Source organism: Myotis yumanensis, unplaced genomic scaffold (genome assembly GCF_028538775.1).
Source record: "Myotis yumanensis isolate MYYU_CA2020_CCGP unplaced genomic scaffold, mMyoYum1.0.hap1 SCAF_3, whole genome shotgun sequence".
Classification (NCBI taxonomy): domain Eukaryota; kingdom Metazoa; phylum Chordata; class Mammalia; order Chiroptera; family Vespertilionidae; genus Myotis; species Myotis yumanensis.
The window spans coordinates 171,718,934-171,739,007 of NW_027223754.1; the positions used below are offsets into that span (position 1 = coordinate 171,718,934).

At 41.5% G+C, this 20,074-nt stretch overlaps 1 protein-coding gene across 1 annotated transcript in view; it reads right to left on the bottom strand.

The window, feature by feature from the left end:
• Nucleotides 1-20,074, bottom strand: part of PDZRN4 (PDZ domain containing ring finger 4) — a 350,675-nt gene that overhangs the window by 46,432 nt on the left and 284,169 nt on the right. Inside the window, exons 4-5 of the mRNA XM_070410418.1 lie at nt 18,087-18,343; nt 14,457-14,559 (exon numbers count right to left, since the gene is read on the bottom strand). Of these exons, the coding sequence (XP_070266519.1) occupies nt 14,457-14,559; nt 18,087-18,343 (360 nt within the window). The remainder of the gene's footprint in view (nt 1-14,456; nt 14,560-18,086; nt 18,344-20,074) is intronic.

Sequence of the window (20,074 nt, forward strand, 5' to 3'; positions counted from 1 at the left end):
TGACATTAGTTAGGCCTTACATACTATCTTTAACTTGAAAAATGGATTATATTCTCCAAGCAAAAGGCACAAAAAAAGCTGGATAGATTTAAAGAAGTAAGGCCCAATTATATAATGTCTAAAACAGACTCACTTCAGCTTTAAGACCATCCATAGGTTCAAAGTGAAGGGATGAAAAAACATATATTTTTTTATGCAAGTGAAAACCCAAAGAGAGCAAGGGTAGCTATACTTCTATCACACAAAATAGACTTTAAGTCAAAAGTTGTAACAATAGACAAAGAAGGTCATTATATAATGATATAGGGGTCAATATATTAAGCAAATACTGAAAACTCTGAAGAGAAATAGACAATAATACAATGAGAATAGAAGACTTCAAAAAAGGATAGGTCATCAATTAGAAACCAATAAGGAAACATTGAAAATCAATAAGTTAAAATTGAAAATCAATAAAAACACTGCTCTTGAAATATCCTTTGGACTAATGAACTTAACACACATATTCAGAATTATCAATCCAACAGCAGCAGAATACATGTTATCAAGCACATATGGAACATTCTTCAGAATAAATCATGTGCTATGTTAATTCACAAACAAGTTTAGCAAATTTAGAAGATTAACATCTATCAATTATCTTTTCTAACCACAATGATACGAAAGTAGAAATCAATAACAGGAGAAAACCTGAACCATTCACAGATATGTAGAAATTAACAACACATTGCTTGCTCGGCTGGTGTGGCTAAGTGGATGAGTGTCAACCTATGAACCAGGAGGTCACGATTCAATTCCCAGTAAGGGCACATGCCTGGGGTTGTGACACAATCCACATTAGGGGATGTGCAGGAGGAAGCCAATCAATGATTCTCTCTCTCCCTCTCCCTCTCCTTTCTTCTATGAAATCAATAAAAATACATTAGAAAAACAACAACACTGCTCAACAACCAATGGTCAAAGAAGAAATCAAAAGGAAAAGAAAATAAATTGCTTAAAGCAAATGGAAAAACAACATGCCAAAACCTATGTGATATAGCAAAAGCAGTCCTAAGAGGGAAGTTAAAAGCCTACATTAAGTAAAAAGTAAGGTCTCAAATAAACAACCTAAGGAACTAGAAAAAGAATAACAAACTAAGCCCAAAGTTATTAGAAGGAAGGAAATAACAGTAACAAATGAAATAGAGATCAGGGAAACAACAGAAATGGTCAATGAAGGTAAACGCTGACTTTTTGAATATAAACATAACTGACAAACCTTTAACAGATCAAGAAAAAAAGAGAAGACTCAAATAAATACAATCAGAAATGAAAGAGGAAACATAATCGAGATGACAGAAATACAAAGGATCATGAGAAACTGCTAAGAACAAAATGGATAACTTAAAACACATGAAAAAATTCCTGGAAACATACAACCTACCAAGACTTAATCATGAAGATGTAAAAAAAAGCAAACAGATGAATAAGCAGGAGGTTGAATCAGTAATCAAAAACTTCACAACAAAGGCCCAGGACCCGATGATTCTACTGGTGAATTATACAAAACATTTAAAGAGGAATTAAGGCAACTTTCCTCAAATTCTTCCAAAAATTTGAAGAGAAGGGAACACTTCCAAGCTCATTTTACAAGGCCAGTATTACCCTGATACCCAAACTGGGCAAAGATACTACAAATAAGAAAAATACATGCCAATATCTGTGATGAATATAGGTACAGAAATTCTCAACCAAATACTAGTAAATTGAATTCAACAGCACATTAAAATAATCTTACAGCTTGATCCAGTGGGATTTATCCCTGAGATGCCTGGATGGTTCAACATATGCAAACCATTCTATTAATGTAAGAGAATGAAAAATAAAAATCATATGATCATCTCAATAGATGCAGAAAAAGCATTAGACAAAATTCAGCATCCTTTCATGATTAAAAACTCTAAACAAATTGGGTATTGGTGGAATGTACCATACCTCAACACTGTACAGGCCAAATATGACCAGCCCATATCTAACACACTCAATGGTGAAAGGTCGAAAGCTTTTCCTCTAAGATGAGAACAAGACAAGGATGTTCCCTCTCAGTATGCCTATTGCCAGAGCAATTAGGCAAAACAAAGAAATAAAAGGCATCCCAAACAGATAAGATGAAGCAAAATTTTTTGTTTGCATGTGATATCATCTTATATGTAGAAAATCCTAAAGATCCCACCAAAAAATGTGTAATTAATAAACAAATTCAGTAGAATTACAGGATACAAAATCAACATCCTATCTAATAATAGACAAACATGGTAATTAACCATAACTTCGCTACCCTTCCCATTGGTTAATCCGGGTGATATGCAAATTAACTGCCAACAAAGATGGAGGTTAACCGCCAACAAAGATGGCGGCTAATTTGCATAAATAGGCACAATGATGGGAGACAAAAGGGGAAAGACGGAAGAATGGTGGCAGGCAAGAGCTGGGGGGCAGGCAAAGGCAGCCCTGCGGGAAGTGCAAAACAGCCAGGATGCAATTAATAACATGACATTAGTTAGGCCCACCCCCCAGCCAGTGATCGCCATCAGAAAGCCCGGCAGCAGGCCAGGCGACACCCCCGGCTGGGGGTGCCGGTGATCGCCATGGCGATCGGAGGAAGAGAGAGCCGGGGTGCAGGACCCCAGGGCCAGGGGTGCCGGCTGGCCTGTAGCCCCCTGATCTGCGATGGTGAAAGGAGGGGCGGGACCCCAGGCACAGCGGCACCCCGGAACCGGGTGCTGCTGTGCCTGCGGTCCCCTGATCTGCGATCGTGAAGGGATAGGTGGGCCGTAGGCACAGCTGCACCCGCGGGACCAGGTGCAGCCGTGCCTGGGGCCCCCGGATATGCAATCTCGAAGGGAGGGGCTGGGCAGCAGGCACGGCAGCACCCTGGACACCGGGTGCAGGCCCAGGGTGCAGCCTGCCTGCGGCTCTCTGATCTGAGATGCAAAGGGAGGGGCAGGGCCACAGACATGGCGGCACCCAGGGCACTGGGGGCTGAGGTGCCTGTGGTCCCCTGATCTGAGATCGGGAAATGAGGGGTGGGGTCACGGGCACGGCTGCACCTGGGGGATCAGGTGCAGCCGTGCCTGGCCCCCAGATCTGCAATCGCGAAGGTAGGGGCGGGGCAGCAGGCATGGCAGCACCCTGGGCACCGGGTGCAGCCCCAGGGTGCAGCCGTGCCTGCGGCCCTCTGATCTGCCATGCAAAGGTAGGGGAGGGGCCACAGGCATGGCGGCACCAAGGGCACCGGGTGCTGAGGTGCCTGTGGTCCCCTGATCTGAGATCAGGAAGTGAGGGGCGGGGCCACAGGCACGTGAGATCGGGGCTGGTGGGGCAACCGCAGCGGTCCGCCAGCACTCATGCCCCAATTGGCTCTCCCTGGGAGTCCAGAACAGAGGGCACTCTCCCTGGGAACCTGGAAATCCGCCTCCCAGGGCAACTGCGCAGAAACCAAGCCTGGCGAGCCATGGAGAGGGCGACCTACCCGGAGGCCACGCAGCTTTTATAGTTGAAGTCGCCCTGGATGGAGGTCTGGGGGTAGCAGGGATCAGAGTCGGCCAAGTCAGCCATGGAACCCCAGGTCCCCGCTGAATGACTAGAGCACATGGACTTCAATGGTCCTTGGTCACTTGCTGAGCAGCAGTCAGCCTGGACCAGGAATCAAACCCAAAACCTGACAGAATGGAACCCAAACCTTTGCTGTGGCAGAGGAGCTCCGACCCACAGCAGGTGCCAGGGCATACCAGAGGGATTTTGTTGAGGGGCCCTGACAGGCAGCACCCTGAGCAGTGGGTTAGAACCTCCTCCTGATACAGCAAGGTTGCAGGTTGGATCCCTGGTCAGGGCACAGACAAGAAGCAACCGAAGAGAGCATAGCAAGTGGAACAACACACTGATGTTTCTCTCGCTCCCTTCCTCTGTCTAAAATAATCAATCAATAAAAATGAAAATAAAAAATAAACCCTCTGGCCCTAACCAGTTTGGCTCAGTGGATAGAGCATCGGCCTGTGGACTGAGGGGTCCTGGGTTCAATTCTGGTCAAGGGCATATACCTTTGTTGCGGGCACATCCTCAGTAGGGGGTATGTAAGAGGCAGCTGATTGATGTTCTCTCTCATCGATGTTTCTAACTCTCTATCCCTCTACCTTCCTCTCTGTAAAAATCAATAAAATATATTTTAAAAAAATAAAAATAAACCCTCTGGCTTGCAGAGTTGCTAAAACAGTTAGAAAGCAAAGTCTCATCCTTTCCCATTCATTCAACAAATACTTCATATGCTCCTTCGATAATCACACTGGGAATGGGTGTTTGTTTGTTTGTTTTGGTTAATCCTCACCTGAGGACATTTTTGCATTAATTTTTTTTTATTTTTTATTTTTTTTACAGAGAGTGGAAGGGAGGGAGAAAGACAGAAACTAATATGAGAGACATCAAATGGTTGTCTGTTGCTGAATCCCCGACCAGAGCCCTGGATTAAGCCGGCAACCCAGGTATATGCCTTTGATTGGAATCCAACCTGGTACTCTTCAGTCTGCCTGCAGAAGCACTATCCACTGAACCAAACCAGCATTTTTTTTTTCTTTTTAAGTCCTCCTCTAAGGATATGTTCTTTTCATTGATTCTAGAGAGAGAGGAAGGGAGAGGGAAAGAGAAAGAGAAACATCGATCAGTTGCCCAAGCAACCCACAACCTGTGTATGTGCCCTTTGGTGCATGGGTCATGGTGAACTCCTGACCCTTTGGTGTGTGGGAGGACACTCTAACTACTGATCCAAACCAACCAGGGCCTGGAGGTACAATGAGTTCCCTCAGGGGGAGTGCTGCTCATCCAGAAGCCGGGCTCATGGCTGGTGAGTGCAGCGGAGGTGGCAGGAACCTCCGCGGCAGCACTGAGGAGCAGTGAGCCGAGTGGTAGGGAGCAGCAAGCAGGTGGGCGGTAAGGAGCAAGGGGTCCCAGACTGTGAGAGGGCACAGGCTGGGCTGAGGGATTCCCCCCACCCCCAGTGCACGAATTTCATGCACCGGGCCTCTAGTCTATATAATAAAAGCCTAAAGGACCATTATGGTGGAATGACCAGAATGACTGGTTGCTATGATGTGCACTGACCACCAGGGGGCAGACTGCTCCCACAGGGGGTGTGCCGCTCAGCCAGAAGCTGGACTCACCGATGGCGAGCACAGCGGCGGTGAAGGTAGAGCTAAGGAGCAGCAAGCAGGCGGGCGGTAAGGAGTTCCAGACTGCAAGAGGGATGTCTGACTGCCAGCTTAGGCCTGATCCCCATGGGGAGCGGGCCTAAGCCACAGGCGGACATCCCCTGAGGGGTCCCAGACTGCGAGAGGGCGCAGGCCAGGCTGAGGGACACCCCCATGCATGAATTTCGTGCAACAGGCCTCTAGTCTATATATATAAAAGAGCCCACGCGGCCAGACAACAAGCACACTCACTGACCACCAGGGGGAAGACGCTCAACATAGGAGCTGCCAAGCTGTGGTCACTTGGTAGAGAGGAGGGAGCCCAATTCCAGGGTGCGTCACCTGAGAACTGCCCTCTCGCAATCTGGGACCCCTCAGAGGATGTCTGATAGCTGGTTTTGGCGGGATCCCCATTGGCCGGGCCGAGGGACCCCACCGGTGCACGAATCTGTGCACCAGGCCTCTAGTATGGCAATCATTTTGGTTTCTAACGGTAACAACAAAATAGTAAGAAATAAAGAAAATAATCCCACTCACAATATCATCAAAAAACGATAAAATACTTAAAATTAAATTTAACCATGGACGTGAAAAACCTGTGCATGGAAAACTATAAGACTTTGATGAGAGAAATTGAAAAAGACATAAATAAATGGAAAGATATTCTGTGTTCATGGATCAGAAAAATTAATATTGTTACAATATCCATATTATACAAAGCCACGTATAGATTTAATGAAAACCCTTTCATAATTCCAATGGTATTTTTCACAGAAATAGAATATAACCCCAACATTTGTATGGAATCATAACATCTTGAGAAAGAAGAACAAAGCTGGAGGCATTTCTAATTGGCAAATGTATGAGTTAACTTGTTCTAAACACTAAAGCTAAAGTCAGAGATAATATGAAGAGGTGTACTACTTGGTACCAATTGGTATAATATGGTACCAGATACTGACCAATGTGTGGCCATATGTGCCCTTGTTATAAAAAAAATCTAAAATATGGTTGATATGTTTGAAATGTTAAAATATTTGTAAAATTTTTAAGGATTTATGAATTTGTCTCATTTTAAGTTAGTACCATGGGACAACTATATGATGACAAGTCATTCCATACTAACACTGACATCCCTACAAAGCTCACATGTGAGGATTCTGTGATTCAAGAGGTAAATGGTCCGTCTCTTCAAGAGACAAGAGTTAGAACTGGGACCAGACTCCCTGTTTAGATTCCTTCCACTGGATTATATTGCCTCTGGAAGGAACACAGAAATCCTTCTTGGTGATTTATTTTATATTGAAAAAGACAGCTCTCCTTTCTTTGCCCCTATGAAAACAGTTTTTCAAAGCACAGTGGAAGTCATTGGGAAAAAGGGATTTGAAATGCAAATGTTCGCCTTAAACACAACCTCTCACAAATACCTTTCAGTAAAGCAAGACAATCATCCGAATGTGTACAATGAGTATCTTCAAATAAAAACTGAATGTAGGCATTTTGGTAAAATTCATATACATCGTGTAAGGAATCTTCTTTTTGTATCTAGATTCCTAGTAAAATAAATGAACCCATGGTTACATTGTTTAATAATCAGCTTGGAGAGTTAAATTTACTTGTCATTGTTTTCTTAGGAAATAAGGTTTAGTGTTGTCATAATCAGTGAGGTGAAAGATAAATTTGCCTCATGTTTGTTTTATAAAATTACATGACCAAATTAACAACAATACTAATCTCATTTCTTTCAGTAAGAAACTTAAAAGAATTACAGTAACTTTGATGACTATTTCCAACTCTGTGGCATTTTTTTTCTAGTCACTCCTTAAGGAAGACTTTTAAAAAAAAATAGAAAGTAACTTAGGGACATTGTTCAACTTAATAAATATGGGTAAACAAATTAATAAATTCTGAGTCATCTCCGCTTAGAGTATTAGGGTTATATAAAATGTGACTGCAAAATCTCAGCCCTAGATGAAGGGTCAACAAGTATAAAAACTAGGACAAAGTATTGTGCAGCTAGGACATTGTTGAAGGTGAAAGTGGGTGCTATTCATAAATAAACTGGAAGCCCAGCCATACATGGAGAAGGTTTAGGGCAAACCAGGATGCATGTTTATATGAACCGAACCCCAATCATTTTTTACCTTTGTCCATTAGCAAGTCTGTTTACTAGGGTTCTCCATGCACATCTTCCTTGTTAGAAAGGCAACCAAAAATGCAAATTTTCTTCTTTTACATCTGGCACAAGTATATGCTTAAGTCTACTTATTCTAATATCTAGGCTGTTAACTGAATGATTTTAAGAAAAAAACTTTCACACTTTACTTCAAATTTCGATTCCCCATCAGCTCTCTTTTCCTTTTTCCCCATTGAACCCTTTATATTGGTTTTCAGGACATTTATAAGAACAATAGCAGCAATGACCAGTAGTTTATTCACTCATCCTGCAAATGCTGCTGAGTGCCCACTGTCTACCAGGCCCTGTGCTAGGCTCTCCTGGAGATAGGTAATTAGATACTTCTGTTAAGAAAGACAAATTATTTAGAAGAAAAAGATAAGTAGGTAAGTTACTATAACCCAGGGCATAATGACAAAAATATATATATTTTCAGAATGTGATATGAGAGTTTAGTGGTGGGAAAGAAATTTGAGAAAGGCATTTGAGTTGCAGAGAAGCCCTAAAGTAAAGGCACAGGGAAAAAAAATCACACGGCTTTCTTCGAGTGTTGCTGCCCTGTAGTGTTTGACTCCAAGATGCCTGGCAAAGCAGGTGGTGACATAGTACAAAGGATGCCAGGCAGAGAAATTTAGAATTAATTCAGAGAACTGAGTCATATGGGATGATGAACAGAGAGAGATCCAATGAGAAGCACCCTTGAGGAGGACTAGTCTACAGTGGTGAGTAGGTTGGACTGCAGAGACTATGGAGTGAGGGGCCTGAGGAGACCAAGAAACAGCTTAGAGCAATGTTCTAGACAAGAGAAGAGTCAGTGGTGATATGAAGGAGGAGCAGGACTCAAAGGGTCTGGATATATATACATGACAACTGAATAGTTTGGCCTCCATGATTAAGATTTAAATCTGATATAATAGAGAAAATGGTGGCGTCACTAATCGACATTTCCATGAACCAACTCCAAACTGACTGTGAACATCATCTTATCTTAAATGTTCAAGTAATAAAAATATTTTCACACTTCATCTAGATCACTTTTCAATTCAATAAATTTCCCCAAAGAATGAAACTTATGAAGGTGATTTCTTAAATGAATGATTTTATTGCCCCAGTAGTAAGTGGTATAAAATTGTTTTAGATATTTCATTAATAATTCTACAATGCGACTAGCAAGTGGAAGAAAAGGAACATGTGAAATATAAAGCATTTAGTGAATTAAAAAATGCTGAATTCTACACGTTCATACTCTACACACTATTTTCTCTTTCTCTAGTATACAACACAATGTAAGGATAATATATGGGCTCTTTATGAGTTATGTTTCATATATTTCTTCCAAATATATTCCTTTCATCATTGATTTTCAAACTCCTTGATACATTTCCTTCTCTCAATAACCAGAGATCATCAGTCAGAACTGGCTACTTGGGGAGGCGCTCAATTCCCCATCCATTGTAGTGGTTTACAAATTTGCTAAGTGATACCTTGGTGAAAAAAATTATTAAGGGACCCAGGGTAGATTAGAGAATATGCCAAATTCATACTACGTATAAGATACTGTGATTTTATAAAATAATAATCACAAAGATGAATTTTCATGGAGAACATTTAAATTCTAGTTCCTTACTTATCTCTCCATGTCTCCCCCCCCCACCCCGCCCCCCGCTTTGGCCCTTCCTTTGAAGTATTTAATGGAAACAAATATGGTACTAGAATTAGAACCCCTGTCATAAAGAATAAATATCTGTTAGAAAGGGGATATCTGTTGTCACTGCATGGAGGTCTTGGTTCCTTTCCAATTCCTTTGTATAAAAAAGAGGAAAGGTACTGCAGTGCCAAGAAGTGGGTCCATGCAGACAGCCAGGGATTCTTCATTTATTCGTTCATCGATATTGAGCACCCGTTGTGAAACAGGTGATGTGATGCAATGATGAACAAGGCAGATAAGGCCTCAGCCCTCACAGCCTAGAAAGGAGCCACAAAGCTCTCCACATGCACGCCAGGAAGATTTGGCTTCACATATCCTGAAGCTGCTCAAATGGATGACTGAAATCTCATTAATGCTTATTCCCTTGTTAATTTTTTGAATGAATGGGTCCTTGATTCATATTTCTCTTTTCCTTAACTATTCAAGAGATTATATACTTACATTTTGCACATATTCGCAGGCATCCAGCTAAATTTTGCAAAAGGACACTTCTCAGCACAGCACAAAGGTTTACTTATGCTTTGCATAAGAACTGCCAAGAGGAAGCTAATTAATATGCTAAATGCTCTTTTCTATTTATAGACACTGGTTTGGTTTTCAGTTAACACGTTCACAGAACTCTGACATACACTTGTCCTTCTTTCCACCTTTAATACCTCTTCAAGCAAAGTGCTAAATGCCTTTTCATTTGGATGACAATGCACACATAAGGGGAACACTAACTATACTTAATTGAGGCTGTTGGATATGTTTTCTTCATCTTGAGCTTGGAGAGAGCAGGAAAAATGATTTCAAGTAGCATTTTTAAGTGACGAATATCTGCAGGCTCAGAAATGTTGCTTAAATTATTTGCTTGTCTTGGTTAATGCGAATGTTCCATATTATCAAAATGTTGCACTGATTAGTTGTCTTGCCTCTCCCAGCACTGACTTTGAGAGTTAATGGCAGATACTGCAAAAAATTCATCTTGCAACTAAAGCAGTAGCAAACGTATCTTTATTAGGAGTTGGACGAAAGAGCGCTACATTTCTCAAAGCTTTTCCCTTTAAATTATTTCTGGTAGAGGCTGGATTTGAGATCTGCCTCTGACTTGCTAAGGGCTATTTATGATTTATTTCAACCTTTAGCCGGCTCTGGGGGAAGAATGAGCAAAGTTGAAAATAAAGAAGAGGAGACGAAATACTCAGTGGCATTTCGGTGGCATAAACATCCATGAAGGTTGCATTGTTTAAATTTAAAAGCATTTTTATTTTTTCCGCTCAAAAATAAAATTAAAGCCCTTTATCATTTTTAATTAGAGAACAAATGCCATCATTTTTTTTTCAAGAGAACAAATTTCAAGCTGTGAGTCTTTTAATGCAGGCTGGTCTTTGGAGACTTTTCTGAAGCACCGTGGGGAAATTTGAAACCCAATCAAATAATTTTCTGAGGTAAAGCGGTGATGGGCTGTGGGGAGATATGGGTGTCATTAATATATTACAGGGGTCCATAACATACCACAGTCCCCATAACACTGACACACTGACTATCACATCTCCAAAGAAGCACTTGCGGCCCACCAGGGCTCTGAAGGGGGTGGTTACAGTCTATCAGTGCAGCAATCTGCAAGTCAGAAAGTCCCCAAATATGTATTTACAAGACCCTCAGGTCTGTTTTGGTCTATTGGGTCAACAACCCAAGCACTAAAAGCCCCTAACTATATATTCACAAGATAGCTGGATCAGCTTTGGTTCACTGAGTCAGTAGTAAGTGGGCCTTTAAAAACGACCCACATAATTGCATAGTTTGCATTTTAGCAGGTTCAGAAACACAGTTCTGTACACTTTCAGTCTTGTAAAGAGTGGATTTACTATGCTAGTTTCAGTGGATGTCAGAAGCTGTGTTTCACTCTTTGGCCTGTGCTATTTTACTTTTAAAAAGTCAGAAGAAGATAAACCACCATAGCATAAAGTATATTAAAGTGATGAGGCAAGTAATGGAAAGACAGACCTTTGGGCAATTCCCTGCGAGCTGGGTGGGGTGGATGCTGTCTTTCAGACCATCTCAGTGCCTCCTCCATCACCATCCAGATCCAATCTGCCTATCCCTTGTACTTTGGCTTCCTCTGTCAATCTCATTCCAGTTGCCAGGGGGATCTGGCTGGGCACAGGGATGGGGAACCTTTTTTCTGACAAGGGCCATTTAGATATTTATAACATCATTCAAGGGCCATACAAATTTATCAACCTAAAAATTATCCTGCTCTATTTGGTTCAACATTTAGTTAACACACCCCTAATGCCTTGGCAGGGCCAGACCAAATGATTTTGTGGGCCCTCTATGGCCCATGGGCCAGACATTTCCCATTCCTGGGCTAGGGCTTCACAACATGGCCCTGATCTTTCTTCTCCAGCAAGTTTACATCTCGTAGTAAATCCACAGGCTCCTCAAGATAGGCCCCTGCTCACTCTGACTCCCCCTCCTACCAAGCACACTCCTGCTTCATGTCCTTTGTACTTCCCTTCCCTCTATCTGGAAAGTACCTCTTCAGATATCCCCATGGCTAGCTCTCCTACTGCCTTGAGGACTCGTCGGAGAGAGGCCTTCCTGGACCTCCTGTATAAGATAGCAACACCCCATCTCAACACCATGCATTTCCTTCTCAGGTGCCCATGCTTGCTGTTCTCCGTTAGCACCCAGCACCACCTAACATACTACGTTGTCACTTATTTGATTATTGTCCATCTCTCTCCCGTGAAGGTTAAGCTCCACTAGGGCAGGGGCTTCATCAATACCAAACTTCAATCAGAAGCTGGCATCTTTATGTGCTCATTAAATACTTATGGTGCAAATGAATGAGAGCAGATGGAAAGGGGTCTTCTCTCCACTTCCTGACAGCCTGGTGAAGAGTATTCCTGTCTAGAGGGAGGAGGAATGGGCATCTCTCTCTGAGATGAAGTGCTTTATTTGGCTGTCAGACCTCAGTTTCCTGTAATGTTCTTTGAGTGGCCCAAAGCCGGTCCTTCTGAAGGTGATCATCCAGTGCGTCCCTGGCGCTGCTGGGTTAGGACAGAGCTCCTAGCTCCTAGAGGAGCCGGGGTCATCTCTGCTGGTCACAGAAGCACAGTCTGTATGTAATGTAATATTCAATGATATGCTAATTAATTAGCTTTTTCTTTTTCTTTTTTTTTTTTTACTGCACATAAAGTCGGATTAGCATTTCTAAATCTCCCCCTTTAATGTGGTGGACACAGTCAGCTCTGGCGACAGTGGTGGACTGATTAGATTCCACAGTCTCATCTGATGCAGGCATGCGGGATGGCGTGTGCACATCTGCCCCATAACTGTAGCAGGCTGGGAAGCCCTAGGTAGAACCATTATTCTCTCCAACTTGGTAAATTATCCCCATGTCTGCATCCCCACCATGAACCAGGCATAATGTTCTCAAATGCATCCTCTCTCATGATTGAAGCCTGTCACAATAACTTCTTTCTTATTTAAATTTCACAGAAACATTCTTTATTTCAATCACTCAGAAAGGTGCCTTTGGCAAAGGAATCACAGCTGACAGCAAATTAATGACTGAAATGCCGTGATTAGTTGAGATTACAGGCTACAGAGGACTTGTCTGAGCATTTACCACTGTCATCACACTGATGCTGCATCTATTAGTGACTCATCCCTCAAAAAAAGAGGATGCACCATGGCCGGGTGGCTCAGTTGGTTGGAGCTTCGTATGGTACACCAAAATTTTGTGGATTTGATTCCCGGATCGGAGAGAGTATGGAAGGCAACAGATGTTTCTCACTCACATCTAAGGTCTCTCTCTCTCTCTCTCTCTCTTCCTTTTCTCTTTAAAATCAGTAAATATATCCTCTGGTGAGGATCAACAAGAAAAATGAGGATGTGTTTCACTTACAGTAGCCCTATAGAAATGAAAGAAAATCTGTATGTAATGTAATATTCAATGGCATGCTAATTAATTGAAAGGATTTTTTTTTTTTTTTACTGTTAACCTGCTGGCCTAAGCAAGTCTCTCTCCCAAGCCCTCCCTCAGCTCACAGATTTATTTTAATAAAACTTTAAGGCACAAGCTAAATGAAAAGCTGAAGGTAATTCCAGTCCCCAAACTCAAAGAATTCATTAACTGAAAGAAAAACATTGTTTAATCTTAAATTATTGGGATAAGTGACTCAATTTTATAATTCATTTTGCATGAGTAGACTTAATGGATATTTCAGTGAATACCAGGGCTTGAGTGGATTCATAAAATAAAATAAAACTTTTCAATCAACTTAACGGAGAGGAGGGGATAAAAATTAACGTGAACAATAACAACAACAAAACTGTCCATTCAGATACGAGGCATCACTGCACACACTTCTAGATGCTGGCTGAAAAGCAATACTGATTTCTGTAATCCCCCGAAATGACTTTTGCAGGGGGAAGATTTCAAATAAACGTCTATTTGCTTTAGGTGAGCTTCGCTGAATCGACTTTATTTGATTTTACATCCTCCTAAGGGAAGAGATTTCAGGATTTCCTGGTTGTAAAATGGAAAAGAACATTTTGCTGAACTTGTATGACATCATCTACTGCATTAAAAGGGCAGGTAATCATGGGCTTTCTGCCTGTTTACCAAACCTTCTTTACCTCCTCAATCTATTTTATTTCCAAATGTCAGAGGAGGCTGAAACCTTTCCAAGATTTACAGATGGCAGGAGCAGAGGCAATATTAGGATAAATCCTTTAACTTTTGTGAAAGCTCTTAAATAATTAACAGATGGGCTTTTGGAATTGTTACATATCACAGTACAGACACTCTAAGGTACACCCTGTGAAGGCCAAAGCCAGTTTCATGACAAAGGGCTTGAAGGCATCTCTCTTTCTAGAAAGTGGGTGGAACTGTTCTCTGGAGTACAAACTTGGGTCACAAATAAAGTGAATATTTAATTTGTGAAGGGGAATTAATATAATAAAATTTAGTTTATCAATTAAAATTAAAATACAATATAGTGAATAAAAATAATAAGTACCATCTTGGTTTTTAATACAATTTCTTTTCCAAACTGTACTTGGAAATCTTCTTCTATTATGGAAGGAAGAAAAATATGTGGCTGCCATAATACTATTGATCAAGAGCAACAAGAAATGTGAGCAAATTATCTTTAAGCTTACATTATAAAAATGTTTCTGCATATACTTATAATACTAGAGTCAAATAGCTAATACCAAAAATATTTAAAGACCTTATCATAGATATGTACTAGACAAAACATTTCACACAGCAATAAATTAATTTTTTCTTTTTTATGCAAAATGCCTCAACCGTAACTTCATGAAGAAATGTGAAGTGGTGTGAAAATGATCTTACCTCATATTCAAAGTCCTCTGTTCTGTCTGCATCAGCAGGCAAGCTGGAGAGATACTCATTGTCCTCATAAAATTCATGCTCCATCGGGTGAAGAGAATGGCAGCTATGGGGAATGTAGCAAGATGATAGGAATGGATCAAAAGGGTTGTTTTCGAGATTAAAACTGATTTAGAATTTCACTTTCGTTTTCTCTGCTTTGCAATGAGACCCGTACTGATCTAGCCTTTAAATCAACTACAGCTCAGGATAAACCATTGCTTTTCTTTCTCCACCTACATGAAGTCCATCAATTTGATTTTCTGAAAGAATTCTGAGATAAGGGCCCTTGGTCAGAGCTGCATTCCGTGAAGGCTGATGTGAGCTCTGTGACAGGCCATGGTGCTTTATTACCACTCTCTGGCTCTGCTAGCATTTCACCAAATGGGACTTGCTCCATTCATGGGTGTGTGTCATTTGTGATAGCAGTGTACCCCAAAGGGGGTATTTTTGTAACAGAATGCTGATGATTTCATAATACACAGCCCAAAACTGTTTTTTGACTTCTGTTTTCAAAGCATACATTTTTCAGATTGCCTTTTTCATAATGCTACCATTCCTTAAGACCTCCTTCCTCATTCTCTCTCATAACCCATATTTTCTCCTCTTTAAAAAAGGACACGTGTACAAATATTCATGACATTCATGGCGATACCTCATTAGAAAGCCTTGTATATAGGGCATATATAAACCACAGGGTTCCATAATCCCTGTGGAAAGTTCCTGGGGACAGACAGAGCTGATTAAGTAAAGGAAATGAGGGGGATCCAAGACACTGTCCAGGACTTTTGTATATCCCTTAACTTTTGAGTAAAGTTTTAAAGAATTGATAGAAGTACTTTCCAATTATATGCTATGATAGAGAGTATATATTACACCATACAAAGGCTAAGCAAAGTTCAACAGCAAAGGGCATGAGGTCATCTCTATTTGTAAATCTTTTTTTTAAATATATATTTTTTATTGATTTCAGAGAGGAAGGGAGAGGGAGAGAGATAGAAACATCAGTGATGAGAGAGACTCATTGACCAGCTGCCTCCTGCACACCCCCTATCGGCAAATCGAGCCTGCAACCCAGGCACGCGCCCTTGACAGGAATTGAACCCAGGACCCTTCAGTCCACAGGCTGATGCTCTATCCACTGAGCAACACTGGCTAGGGCAGTCATCTCTATTTCTAAAAGTCAATGAGGAAGTCTACGTGCAATAAACCAAGTTCACTGCAGGAGAGACCTCTAAGCCCTGGCAGTGTGGTCATTTCTGAAATATTGGAGTGAGCAGTATAAATTAGTTCTCTCATCATTAGTTGAAAAAGGAGAAAGGACCATCTTACTATCTTCACACAGTGTAAATTATTCCACTATCCTCTTCTCACTATTGTCAGCTCCATACAGGGTTAAGGAATGTGGGCCCAAATAATTAAAGCACCTTCCTGCGGGCCTAACAGGTAAACCTTCCTTGTTTAATCCGGACTGGCTCTGCAAAGCCTATTTGGGCTGGTAAAAAGTCAAACTTGCTATTTGGGGCATCTGATGTGTTGCCTTTGTCCTTCGGTTAGTAAGAAGGGCTCCCTGCCAGGAGGAACACCTTTTTCATTCAATAAACATTTACTGCATGTCTACCAGATGCCAGGCCCTAGGCCAACTGCGGGGCATAGGCTGGTGCGCAAAAATCTAATTCCTGCCTTATGAACTGGGTAAAGCAGCAAAGTGGGAATTTTAATAGTGTGATAATTAAGGGGAAAATACAGAAGCCTTGAAAGCACATGATGGGGATGTCCCTACTGCAGCCCTAGGAAGTTTGCTAGGAGAGTTGCCTCTAACATAAGACCTGTGGAGCTTAGGAAGAGCAGCGCTGGTTAAAGAAGCCATCAGACCTCTTTGGCTCAGAAGCCTGGCCCTGTCGCTTCTTTGCTATGTGACCTTGGCCAAGTCAACATCTGGGACATGGATATGGTAATAATATAATACACACCTTCCAAAGGTTTGTGAGGACTAAATGAGTTAATCAATGTAAAACACTGGGAATATTACCTAAACTATGTTAGGAAAGCTAATAAATCCAAGCTATTATTATTCATTCAAGAAAGTATTGATTGAATGGCTATTCTGTATCAGGCTATGCTAATGAGTATTAAATATTTGTGTGCTTGGGTGTTGTTTATCTTACCCTCTAGACCAGGGGTGGGCAAACTTTTTGACTCGAGGGCCACAATGGGTTCTTAAACTGGACCGGAGGGCCGGAGCAAAAGCATGGATGGAGTGTTTGTGTGAACTAATATAAATTCAAAGTAAACATCATTACATAAAAGGGTACGGTCTTTTTTTTTTTTTTTAGTTTTATTCATTTCAAACGGGCCGGATCCGGCCCGCGGGCCGTAGTTTGCCCACGGCTGCTCTAGACTATGAGTTCTAGGAGACAGTGACTTTATTTTTGTTCCCAGTTTTATGCCCAGCACCAAGTCCCACTGCCTGACATAAGTGGCTCTTTAATGAGTATTGGATGAGTTAATAAATTCCTAAGCAAGACAAACAGAGCTTCTATTCTCCTGGAACTGGAGTTTTCAAAGAGTAGTTTCCAAAATATAGCTACCCATCACAATGTCCTAGGGAGGTTTTTGAAGTATTCCAATGCTTGGGCCTCATTCTACAAAATTCTTATTAACTGGCGTGAGGTGGGATTTGGGCAATAAATTGATATTTCTTTTCCATGCTCCCAGGTGATTCTAATATACACATGTGACCCAGTGAAACAGACTTACCAAAGCCACTAAAGGGTGGGGAAGTGGCGTGACCAGATCTGTGTTTTACTAAGTGGAGAATGGATCTGTAGGCAATGAAAATGCAGTCTAAAGAGACTATTGCTCTTATAAATCAAAATCTCAGTAATGTTTGACTCTTTGCTTAAAAGGTCATAGAACAAAATGTATGGGGCAGAACATACTTCCAAGACTATACAAGTAGGATTGTTGAATAAAATACCTCTGCCTTTACATTAGGTAAAAACTGGGAAGAAAGATTCCTTCAATAGTTGTTTATTTCATAGTTCTATACTTATTCTCTGACAGCCAAACCTTTTGTTTACATCTCAATATACTGAGTAATTGCTTTCTTTGGAGAATTACACTGTAATTAAATTAATTACTTAGCTTCTCCTTTAAAGAAGAGAAAAGCAAAATCGAGAAAGAGAGGCGACCCACAGTGGAGAACACAGTGCCAACAGGCCACTTCTGTGTCAGTCTTAATGAGGTTCTTGGCAGCTTTGGTGAGCAGAACGATTTCCCTGACCAGTGCTCATGAGGAGCACAAGGTGTTTGATGACTGGAAGTACGAAGAACTAATCAGAGCCCGAATTTTTCACTGCACCTCAGCAAGTCTGATTCCTGAGGAGAAGCAACAGTCTGGGCCAGGGGCAGTAGCTAGCAGGGACAGCTGACAACTAATTGGATGTAGACACAGTGGAGACATTTTCCAAACTGTATTGAGCACCTGTCTCAATAACTGTGAACTGGCTAGTGTGACTGATTCTTTCCAACACCTCCTCTCAATGATGAATGAAAAGAAATAGGGCTTTGGGAGAAGTGACAGCGAAATACCTGTCTGAGAGCAGAAATGGACAGATGTCCGGCACCGGAGGGGTAGGTGGCCTAAGCTTAGCCAGGGCCATGATGTGCTCAAAGGTAATGTCCGTCTGAGTACTGGCGTTCATGAGCTGCACTTCCGGGGCCGCTCCATAGATTGGTTTACTGAGAGGTGTTTGCCTTAGCACCTGAACCACAATGGGCTCCTTGGCATTTCGAAACGCTTCCACTGCCTCTTCATGGGTGGCCTTTGAGAGATCCTTCCCGTTGACCTGTGAAGATAAAAGGACATTGCTCATCTCAGAGGAAAGAACAGAGAGGCTGCTGTGATAGATTAATAAAAGGCGGGGAGGGGATGTTTGAACCAGCTCTGCTATGCATTTTGTAAAGGAATATTTAATGAGACTGACATTTATGGAACTCTTCACCAACAGGAGACAGTGAAGGAGATAAGGAAATAATTACTTCTGGTGTCTTCAGGAAGTACACCATCAGAAAATGTTCGCTAACACCTTCAGATAGGTAAGAATGCTAAGTATATACTTTCTTACGCTTTATCAATCTCTTGGTGGGATTTTTAAAAAGGTATTTTATTGATTTTTTTTAATAGAGAAAGGGAGGGAGAGGGAGAGAGAGAGAAACATTGACATCAGAGTGGAACATCGATTGGCTGCCTCCTGCACACCCCCTACCAGGGATTGAGCCCACAACTCAGCCTTGTGCCAGAACTGGGAATGGAACCAGCAACCCTTCAATACACGGGAAAATGCCAAACCAACTGAGCCACACTATCCAGGGCTCTTGGTGGGATTTTCAACAATTACTCAAAGTCTTCCGGGCCTAAAATTTATTTTTTTAGGATATTGTCAGATTTCTTTCATATTCATCATCTTTTTATCTAAGACCATGCTTCATTCAAGATCATGTGCATTTTATCATAAATCCTTTCTAGTCAAAGTGTATTCTGTGGGCCAGCAGCAACAGTATCACTTAAGAGATTATTAGAAATGCCAAGAACCTGGCATTACCCAGACCTCCTGGATCAGAACTGACATTTTTAAAAGGATACCAGATGACTTATATGAGATGCATATGAAAGGAACACTGCTCTAAAACACCTCTGAGTGAGAATGAGAATACTGTGTCCCTTTGGACACATCCTTACCTGTTTTAATGTATATTAATTTATGATATTCCAAGGTAGCCCTAAACACAGCAGAGAAAGAGGTGACATTTGCCTTTGCCTCCAAAACTGCTTCTCAGTAGGGCCAATTGTTGGCATTTAGGAGAGAAAGATTATTTTTTGTGAGACTCTGTCTTGCCTGCTTATTAAGGGCCATGATGTTCTCAGCCTTTGTGGCACCCCAATCACCGCACACTTTTCTAAACACCCTCTTGAGGGGCACTATAGGCCTCTCTCAAATAGTTGCCAATTTATTTCCCTGAAATGGGTCCTGATAACACAGTCTCTTAATGCGAGTTATGTTTTAATAAAGGACTATGGAATCCTGAAGTATCTTCCCAACTCCTACCCCAAATGAATCAGTAATGCTGGCTTTTGCATATAGGAAAAGACACTTGGGAACACAATACTGTACTCAAAACCCCTGAAATTATACCATTTCTAGACAACTAAGACAGTGAGGCTCTGTTGACAACTATGCACCAGGAAATCCTTAGAGATCCCTGAAAGGAAGCAAAATGAATCACTGAGTTGCAATCAGAGAGCAATTATGACATTTGAATGAATACATTCTTTCTCCCTGAGTAGACAAAGAATATGTGTGTGCTCAGAGCAAGTGTGGGGGATTTTGGGGTAAAAGATACAACTCCAGGTAGAAATTGTCATGTCCTGTAGAGACAGGCTTAATGACCTAGAGGAGCTAATTTATTCAATGGGCCCTGAAAGAGTTAATGTGCCATCAAAAATGGAGCAATTGAGTTTCCTCACCAGCAAAATATGTCCCAGTACAGTTCTTGGATCACTAGTAAGACACTTCAGA